Source organism: Arachis ipaensis, chromosome B4 (assembly GCF_059453495.1).
Source record: "Arachis ipaensis isolate K30076 ecotype BB chromosome B4, ASM5945349v1, whole genome shotgun sequence".
Lineage (NCBI taxonomy): Eukaryota > Viridiplantae > Streptophyta > Magnoliopsida > Fabales > Fabaceae > Arachis > Arachis ipaensis.
Window position 1 is genome coordinate 54985731 of NC_142439.1, and position 10923 is coordinate 54996653.

At 34.7% G+C, this 10923-nt stretch overlaps 1 protein-coding gene across 1 annotated transcript; it reads left to right on the plus strand.

The window, feature by feature from the left end:
- Nucleotides 1-660: 660 nt before the first annotated feature.
- Nucleotides 661-1254, plus strand: LOC110271071 (uncharacterized). Its single transcript, XM_021121174.2, has 2 exons — nt 661-1133; nt 1227-1254. Exons 1-2 carry the CDS (start codon nt 661-663, stop codon nt 1252-1254), a joined length of 501 nt encoding a protein of 166 aa, XP_020976833.1.
- The last annotated feature ends 9669 nt before the right edge of the window (nt 1255-10923 follow it).

The following is a 10923-nucleotide window of genomic DNA, read 5'->3' on the forward strand; positions in this document are numbered from 1 at the left end:
TTAACTTAAACTCATAGAAATTATTTTATTAGAAATGATTAGATTGATATTTATAAATATTTTAAGTTTAAGTCAATTAATATTTATATACAACTTTATTATAATTAATTATTTTATAAATTGAAATTAAAGTTTCAGAGATAGAAAAATAATAGAAATTTGTATGATTTAATCTAGAAAATTGATATTTGAATTTAAATTGTACTTTACAAAATATAATTAACTTGTTCATTTTATAATTTAAATTAGAAATAATTGATTGAACTTAGCAATATGTTGATAAATAATGTTTCTAAATATTTTTAATAGAGTATATTTGATTTTAAAATTACTCTACCCTCCAATTTTATCAAAATATCTATTCATACCTATCCTTATTATTTTATAAAATCCTAATTTCTAACCCTAATTCCCAAATTGAATCAGAAACCCTAATTCCCAAATTCCAGAAACCCTAACCCTAATTTTCTCCCTTTCCTCAGCCTCTGAACGCAGCCTCCACCCTCCTTTCTTCCTAACCACCACACACACACACAAAAGAAGAAAGAAACGCAGAGAGAAAGAGCACGAAGAGCAGAGAAAAGAGAGAGGGAAGAGCTGCTGCCCCGCTGCCACTGTGACCGTCGCACTGCCACCGTTCAACTCCGCTCGCGCTGCCGCATGTTCCGTCACCATCAGAGTCATCGTCACTATCGTCGTCATCCTCGTGAGCTGCAGTGTCGCTGTTCAACCTCGTCCCGCCGTGCCTCCATGGTCGCCGTTGCTGCGAGCTCGCCACCGCCGAGGAGAAGCTGCCATCGCGTCTTGTCCCGCCGTCACCGTCGTTGCCCTGGAGCTCGCCCACCATCGTCATTGAGGGCCAGCAGAGAGAGAGAACGAACGTGGGTCAGGGTCGTCACCAAGAAGAGGAGCTGCGCTCCACGCCACCGTCGCCACCAGTTTACGACCACCACTGCGAAGGTTCCGCCGCCGTCGTTCCAGTGCCGCCATTCATGCCCTCTGTTTCCTTCGTCGTTCTGTCCAGCATCACCAGCACTGAAGTCAGCTTCTACCACCATCAGGCCTGAAGGGAAGCGCCACTGCTATTGCCTGACAGTAGCTTCCTCTGCGTTCCCAATTCCATTCTTGAAACTGTAACACTCTTGCTCATGCTTGGTTTCCCGAATCTATTTCTCTACCATATTTTGTTTTGATTACAATAAGTATATGTTAATGTCTCTGTTTAGTGTTATCGTCCTTATCCGGAACCACTGATGTCACCGCTATAGAAGTGATTGGGATAGGCACGATTGTCATTGTTGTTGCTGCCCCATAAGAAGTGAGGCTACTACTGCTGTTCCGGCCACATTGGCTGTTGTAAACTGGGAAAAAGAAGGGGATCGTTGCATTTAAATTCGACGGTTTCGATTAATTAAGGTAGGAGATTTAACGTTTTTAATTTAGAATGTCCACCAAGTTATTTGAATAAGTGCAAATGGTTAACAATGGTTTAGAATTTCTTAATTGTCATGAATGACCTGAAATGCATTTGAAATTTGTTAGTTGTTGTGAATATTTTGAGCTGTGACTGGAATTAAATGTAGCTGTGATTGGTGATTCATTTGATAATACTTGTTAAATTTTGATTTGATGAGTTAACTATTGAAAAGTTGTCGTAATGATAATTGATGAACTGAGTTAGATTTGTGTTTGGTTTTGGGTTATTGTGATGATGGTAGAGGTTGTGAAATTTGGAGTAAGTTTGATGATGTGTTAGTGCTTCAATTGGATTATTGAATTCAGGTTAAGGCTGTGAATGTCTTTGCGCTTTGTTGTGAGTGTTTGAAGTTGTAATTGATATTGTGTTCTCTGATATGGATGTAATTGTTGAAAACTTCTGACTCTATGTGATTATACTGAATTAATTGAGTTGTGTGGCTGAAATTATGATTGGAATGATTGAGATTTTTTATTGGAACTTTGGTTGAATTTGTTGATTTTGTGAGATTGAATTATAAATTGTTTGATGAGAGATTATTGTGATTTCGGTATTTTGATGGGTCAAATTGAAACTATTACTGTTGAGTTGGTTTATTGTAATGGGTTTAGTTAGTGATTAATTGAAGTTGGGCTTAAGGAATAATTGGAAGATTAAATCTTAAAATGTTGAACTAGTTGCTGAAAATCTGATTTTTTTAAGATTAAAAGATGACTTTGGAAGTGAATCAGTTATTCAACGATAATCGAAATGATTTGAGAGTAAAGGCTGAGTAAACTGTAATTAAAGTTGTTGTTGGGATTCAATTTTGGAAAGTTTGAATTAACTATAGAACTATTTAAAATTTTTCAAAGTTAAAATATAAAACTTGATTTTCTGCATTACTTTTAAATGAAGCCGGAGACTTTGAAAATCTAAAACTAATTCTGTGATGATCAGAATTATGTAGGACCAAGTCTGGATTAAGCTTTGGAATATAGGAAGCTGGACTGGTGAATTTGAGGCTTTTTCATTAAGTTTATGATTTATGGTAAATTTTTGAATAAGGAATGCCAAATCTGGTTTTTTGCAGGACGCTTAAGACAGCAGCGACTTGTTTCCTCTATTAAAAATTCTCCAGTTTGAATTTTGAAATGGAACCAATTTTAAATTAAACTTTGGTCCTATTACTTTAATTTCATAAAAATTTAGAATTTTTACAGTTGTGGTTTTAAAGATATGGATTTTTAAAGTAAGACGTATTATGCAGTAAAAATCAGGTTTTGTTTTCTAAGTCAGTAAATTTAAGACTTAATAATTTTTATTTCTGGAATGGTATTGAGATGCAACCAATTGGAGGTGAATATTGAATATGTTTAGTTATTATGATTTAAATTTCAGGGTATTCCATGTTTTAATAAGTGAATTATGGGACTTGGAAGAGGTTGTGTTCAATGATTTGTAAAACAGACTTCAGCAGAAAATTACTTAACTTCCAAGCTACGTAACTCCTTCATTAAAAACGGTATGACCCTGGAACTAATTGAGAAAGAAATTTGGATAAGTTATGTTTAATCACATTAATTTTGAAGGTTGTTGGATTTAATTTGGATTTTATATGAAATTTCGAATGTTGTACGCTGCTACTGTCTTTTGGTTTTAAGGCACTATAGAGCAGTCACGGTTTTGCTTATATTCCCGAAGCTAGAGCCAGCAAAAAACTGTGATTTTTAGTTTAATAGGAAACTTAATCCGAGACGGACGCGTGGATATAAGGTTTGCGTAATTCCTAATTCGTTTGATATTTTTAAAATAAAACTGAAATTAGACTGCCGATGTTGTTTTGGTGATTACTTGGATATGGAATTTGAGAAATATATTTTCTATACTATTATCAAATATTTTTGAGAATATATTATTGTGGCAATTGTTGAGAAAGGTTTGATGAGATGTTGAGAAAGAGGGAACCCGTAAGGGTGGCTAAGTTCGAGTTTTAGGGGAGGTACTGCCGAAATTTTATAAAATTTGAGGTTTTATTTGAGAAGTTATTTTAGAAGATTTGGATTTGAAAAATGATTATTTAAGTTTTATTTGATTACTTCTAATGAGAGGTTATGTTTTGAAAGGTGTTTAATGAAATTAAAATAAATGATTTTCTTGAGTCTTTTGATAGAGGACTAAACTGAAAAATAGTTTTAAAGTTGGCTTGACTCAAGGTTGCTAAAGCAGAGATTATGAACTGAATTGATGATTGAGATTTTTGCGAACGAATGCTTGAGAAAGTTAAGAAAAGTTTAAGAAAATATGTTAAGGATTCAAAGGAAAAAGAGAATGGGGAACTGATATATGGATTGTTGAGTTTTAGAAAGGAAAATGAAAAGTGATAAAATACTGGTAAACCCCACGAACTGTTAGTTGTTTAACTACGGGGAAAACCCATGAATTGATAATTGGTAAAATTTGGGAAGTACCCACGAACTGAATGATCATTGATCTCGGGGAAAACCTATAGATTGTTATTTGTTTTATATGTGGAAAAAACCCACGGACTGGTAATCATTGATTATGGGAATAACCCATGAATTGTTGTATGTTGATCTCGGGTATAGCCCATGAACTGAAGATCATTGTTTGCTGTGTCTTGATCTCGGGTATAACCCACGAACTGAAGATCGCTATGTTATTGTGTATTGATCTCGGGGAAAAACCCACGAACTGAAGATCTCTGTTTTGTTTGTGAAATGATCTCGGGGACGCCCACGAACTGAGGATCACTGTTTCCCCTTGTGCGTATATTATGGGGTCGGGCTTTGCGCCGACTGCCGGTAGTCACGAAGGAGTGGTATTCTTACCACCGACACATATGCACTAAGGACACAAAGGGAAGCCATATCTGGGACTTGTTCCTAGGTAATGTCGGGCTGCAGGGTGTAAACCGACACGTGAGCTCATGGCCTACTTAGGATAGACATGCATCATATTGGTTGTGCATTTACATTTGGTTGTGTTTGCCTGTATTACTTCTTTGTGTTGTTTGTCTTATTGTGATTCCTTTGCGTGTTGAATTGTGTTTCTTACTTGTGCTAGTAGTTTGTGAATGGAAAGAGATGATTAATATCTGTCGTTATGACTGAGAATCAATTATGTGGCTGAAAGATATTTAATATGACAAGTTTTGTCATTGAGATCTGTTTTGGGTTTAGAGATTTAAAGAAAGTAATTATTTATCTAAAGTAAGATTAAAAGGTATTTCAAGGGATTTAACAAAGATGGTTTATTAAGCAAAGTTAATTATTTGCATGTTAATCATTACTTTTACGGCATTCCCATTCCCTACTGAGAACATGTGGTTTGTTCTCACCCCAAAATCTTCCACCCTTTCAGTGACACAGGTACGAAGATTCAGTTTGAAGCTGCGGGTGATTCTAGAATTTATTTACGAGTTAAGTTTATGACTTGAGATTCTTTCATAGAATTCCCTCATTCTTACTGCTTAAGGTTTTATTTTATGCAGAGGGATAGGAGTTATACCTGAATTTTATTTAAATTCTTTTGTATAATGTTACTATTATTAATAATTATGTGATTATTATTACTTGATGATGTTTGCTATATGATTTTAATTAATAAAAACAAAGAAATTTCTGGTATTTTTACTAAAATTGAATCGCGATATCGAACTAAAGGCTTAATAGTAAATAGTTAATAAAGTAAAGCAGGTTGGTAACACCTTACTTTCGGTACGATCATGACGTTCTGGAAGTTGGGTCGTTACAATATGGTATCAGAGCAGTTCATTCCTGTTAGAGCCTTGGGAATGGACTGACTATGCTTCATTGCATACTCTGCGTGTCTGTCATGCTTTGTGACTTGTTCTGATAACAAGAGTTTGTGTTTTATATGCATGACTGTCTGATGATTAACACTGTTGGTTTACCATTGCATGCTTCATGGTATTAGGTCTGGCCAACTTAATACTAATGATTCATGTATATGGGAACACTAATAGGTTATCATAGACGAAATAGAAGTAATAGGTAATGCGATTCACGGGGTTTGGGAGCGTTAGTTGTGAAGTTAGCTTTGATTCAACGTATAACCTTTATTCGTGCCACGTGAACTTGTGTTATCTCTTCATTATTTTCATTTGAATTCCTTGTTTTGGATTTCCTCGTCAGCATATAACTTGCTTATCTTTCAACCTTAACTTATTGTTCTTGTATACCTTTCCTTGCTTGTAAATCTAATTACTTATCTGACTATTTCTGAATCTTCATTCTTGACCATGCTTATATTTTTGTTCATAGATTCCGTTTTCTTTGATTTGAGTTTAAATTTATTTTCTTATAACAATTTTCGAGGGCGAAAATTTTTCTAAGGTGGGTAGAATGTAACAACCCTAGTATTTGAAAATCAAATGATTAGTTATTTGTGATTTATTATATTTGTTGATAACTTTATTTTAAGAAAATTATTTTACTAAAGGTAATTAAATACATTTTCATGATAATTGAAGTTTAAATTAATTAGAATTTTTATATAATCTTTATTGGATATTTGGTATAATTGAAATTATAAGTTTGATCATTGAAAAATTAGAATAATTGTATAATTTAATGTAAATAAATTCTATTTTGAATGAATTATATTATTAACTTGAACTCCTAAAAATTATTTTATTAGAAATGATTAGATTGATATTTATAAATATTTTAAGTTTAAGTCAATTAATATTTATGTACAACTTTATTATAATTAATTATTTTATAAATTGAAATTAAAGTTTCAGAGATAGAAAAATAATAGAAATTTGTATGATTTAATCTAGAAAATTGATATTTGAATTTAAATTGTACTCTACAAAATATAATTAACTTGTTCATTTTATAATTTAAATTAGAAATAATTGATTAAACTTAGCAATATGTTGATAAATAATGTTTCTAAATATTTTTAATAGAGTACATTTGATTTTAAAATTACTCTACCCTCTAATTTTATCAAAATATCTATTCATACCTATCCTTATTATTTTATAAAATCCTAATTTCTAACCCTAATTCCCAAATTGAATAAGAAACCCTAATTCCCAAATCCCAGAAACCCTAACCCTAATTTTCTCCCTTTCCTCAACCTCTGAACGCAGCCTCCACCCTCCTTTCTTCCTAAACACCACACACACACAAAAGAAGAAAGAAACGTAGAGAGAAAGAGCACGAAGATCAGAGAAAATAGAGAGGGAAAAGCTGCTGCCACGCCGCCGCCGTGACCGTCGCACTGCCACCGTTCAACTCCGCTCGCGCTGCCGCGCATTCCATCACCATCAGAGTCATCGTCACCGTCGTCGTCATCCTCGTGAGCTGCAGTGTCGCCGTTCAACCTCGTCCCGCCGCGCCTCCATGGTCGCCGTTGCTGCGAGCTCGCCACCGCCGAGGAGAAGCTACCATCGCGTCTTGTCCCGCCGTCACCGTCGTTGCCCTGGAGCTCGCCCACCGTCGTCATTGAGGGCCAGCAGAGAGAGAGAACGAACGTGGGTCAGGGTCGTCACCAAGAAGAGGAGCTGCGCTCCACGCCACCGTCGCCACCAGTTTACGACCACCACTGCGAAGGTTCCGCCGCCGTCGTTCCAGTGCCGCCATTCATGCCCTATGTTCCCTTCGTCGTTCTGTCCAGCATCACCAGCACTGAAGTCACCATCAGGCCTGAAGGGAAGCACCACTGCTATTGCCCGACAGTAGCTTCCTCTGCGTTCCCAATTCCATTCTTGAAACTGTAACACTCTTGCTCATGCTTTGTTTCCCGAATCTATTTCTCTACCATATTTTGTTCTGATTACAATAAGTATATGTTAATGTCTCTGTTTAGTGTTATCGTCCTTATCCGGAATCACTGATGTCACCGCTATAGAAGTGATTGGGATAGGCGCGATTGTCATTGTTGTTGCTGCCCCAGAAGAAGTGAGGCTGCTACTGCTGTTCCGGCCACATTGGCTGTTGTAAACTGGGAAAAAGAAGGGGATCGTTGCGTTTAAATTCGACGGTTTCGACTAATTAAGGTAGGGGATTTAACGTTTTTAATTTAGAATGCCCACCAAGTTATTTGAATAAGTGCAAATGGTTAACAATAGTTTAGAATTTCTTAATTGTCATGAATGACCTGAAATGCATTTGAAATTTGTTAGTTGTTGTGAATATTTTGAGCTGTGACTGGAATTAAATGTGGCTGTGAATGGTGATTCATTTGATAATACTTTTTAAATTTTGATTTGATGAGTTAACTATTGAAAAGTTGTCGTAATGATAATTGGTGAACCGAGTTAGATTTGTGTTTGGTTTGGGGTTATTGTGATGATGGTAGAGGTTGTGAAATTTGGAGTAAGTTTGATGATGTGTTAGTGCTTCAATTGGATTATTGAATTCAGGTTAAGGCTGTGAATGTCTTTGGGCTTTGTTGTGAGTGTTTGAAGTTGTAATTGATATTGTGTTCTCTGATATGGATGGAATTGTTGAAAACTTCTGACTCTGTGTGATTATACTGAATTAGTTGAGTTGTGTGGCTGAAATTATGATTGGAATGATTGAGATTTTTGATTGGAACTTCGGTTGAATTTGTTGATTTTGTGAGATTGAATTATAAATTGTTTGATGAGAGATTATTGTGATTTCGGTATTTTGATGGGTCAAATTGAAACTATTGCTGTTGAGTTGGTTTATTGTAATGGGTTTAGTTAGTGATTAATTGAAGTTGGGCTTAAGGAATAATTGGAAGATTGAATCTTAAAATGTTAAACTAGTTGCTGAAAATATGATTTTTTTGAGATTAAAAGATGACTTTGGAAGTGAATCAGTTATTCAACGATAATCGAAATGATTTGAAAGTAAAGACTGAGTAAACTGTAATTAAAGTTGTTGTTGGGATTCAATTTTGGGAAGTTTGAATTAACTATAGAACTAGTTAAGATTTTTCAAAGTTAAAATATAAAACTTGATTTTCTGCATTACTTTTAAATGAAGCCGGAGACTTTGAAAATCTAAAACTAATACTGTGATGATCGGAATTGTGTGGGACCAAATCTGGATTAAGCTTTGGAATATAGGAAGCTGGACTGGTGAATTTGAGGCTTTTTCATTAAGTTTATGATTTATGGTAAATTTTTGAATTAGGAATGCCAAATCTGGTTTTCTGCAGGACGCTTAAGACAGCAGCGACTTGTTTCCTCTATTAAACATTCTCCAGTTTGAATTTTGAAATGGAACCAATTTTAAATTAAACTTTGGTCCTAGTGCTTTAATTTCATAAAAATTTAGAATTTTTAGAGTTGTGGTTTTAAAGATATGGATTTTTAAAGTAAGACGTATTATGCAGTAAAAATCAGGTTTTGTTTTCTAAGTCAGTAAATTTAAGACTTTATAATTTTTATTTCTGGAATGGTATTGAGATGCAACCAATTGGAGGTGAAATTTGAATATGTTTAGTTATTATGATTTAAATTTCAGGGTATTCCATATTTTAATAAGTGAATTATGGGACTTGGAAGAGGTTGTGTTCAATGATTTGTAAAACAGTCTTCAGCAGAAAATTACTTAAATTCCAAGTTACGTAACTCCTTCATTAAAAATGGTATGACCCTGAAACCAATTCAGAAAGAAATTTGGATAAGTTATGTTTAACCACATTAATTTTGAAGGTTGTTGGATTTAATTTGGATTTTATATGAAATTTCGAATGTTGTACGCTGCTACTGTCTTCTGGTTTTAAGGCACTATAGAGCAGTCACGGTTTTGCTTATATTCCCGAAGCTAGAGCCAGCGAAAAACTGTGATTTTTGGTTTAATAGGAAACTTAATCCGAGAAGGACGCGTGGATATAAGGTTTGCGTAATTCCGAATTCGTTTGATATTTTTAAAATAAAACTGAAATTAGACTGCCGATGTTGTTTTGGTGATTACTTGGATATGGAATTTGAGAAATATATTTTCTATACTATTATCAAATATTTTTGAGAATATATTATTGTGGCAATTGTTGAGAAAGGTTTGATGAGATGTTGAGAAAGAGGGAACCCGTAAGGGTGGCTAAGTCCGAGTTTTAGGGGAGGTGCTGCCGAAATTTTATAAAATTTGAGGTTTTATTTGAGAAGTTATTTTAGAAGATTTGGATTTGAAAAATGATTATTTAAGTTTTATTTGATTACTTCTAATGAGAGGTTATGTTTTGAAAGGTGTTTAATGAAATTAAAATAAATGATTTTCTTGAGTCTTTTGATAGAGGACTAAACTGAAAAATAGTTTTAAAGTTGGCTTGACTCAAGGTTGCTAAAGCAGAGATTATGAACTGAATTGATGATTGAGATTTTTGCGAACGAATGCTTGAGAAAGTTAAGAAAGGTTTAAGAAAATATGTTAAGGATTCAAAGGGAAAAGAGAATGGGGAACTGATATATGGATTGTTGAGTTTTAGAAAGGAAAATGAAAAGTGATAAAATATGGGTAAACCCCACGAACTGTTAGTTGTTTAACTACGAGAAAAACCCATTAATTGATAATTGGTAAAATTTGGGAAGTACCCACGAATTGAATGATCATTGATCTCGGGGAAAACCTTTAGATTGTGATTTGTTTTATATGCGGAAAAAAACTACGGACTGATAATCATTGATTACGGGAATAACCCATGAATTGTTGTACGTTGATCTCGGGTATAGCCCATGAACTGAAGATCATTGTTTGCTGTGTCTTGATCTCGGGTATAACCCACGAACTGAAGATCGCTATGTTATTGTGTATTGATCTCGGGGAAAAACCCACGAACTGAAGATCTCTGTTTTGTTTGTGAAATGATCTCGGGGACGCCCACGAACTGAGGATCATTGTTTCCCCTTGTGCGTATATTATGGGGTCGGGCTTTGCGCCGACTGCCGGTAGTCACGAAGGAGTGGTATTCTTACCCCCGACACATATGCACTAAGGACACAAAGGGAAGCCATATCTGGGACTTGTTCCTAGGTAATGTCGGGCTGCAGGGTGTAAACCGACACGTGAGCTCATGGCCTGCTTAGGATAGACATGCATCATATTGGTTGTGCATTTACATTTGGTTGTGTTTTCCTGTATTACTTCTTTGTGCTGTTTGTCTTATTGTGATTCCTTTGCGTATTGAATTGAGTTTCTTACTTGTGCTAGTAGTTTGTGAATGGAAAGAGATGATTAAATATCTGTCGTTATGACTGAGAATCAATTATGTGGCTGAACGATATTTAATATGACAAGTTTTGCGATTGAGATCTGTTTTGGGTTTAGAGATTTAAAGAAAGTAATTATTTATCTAAAGTAAGATTAAAAAGTATTTCAAGGGATTTAACAAATATGGTTTATTAAGCAAAGTTAATTATTTGCATGTTAATCATTACTTTTACGGCATTCCCATTCTCTACTGAGAACGTGTGGTTTGTTCTCACCCCAAAATCT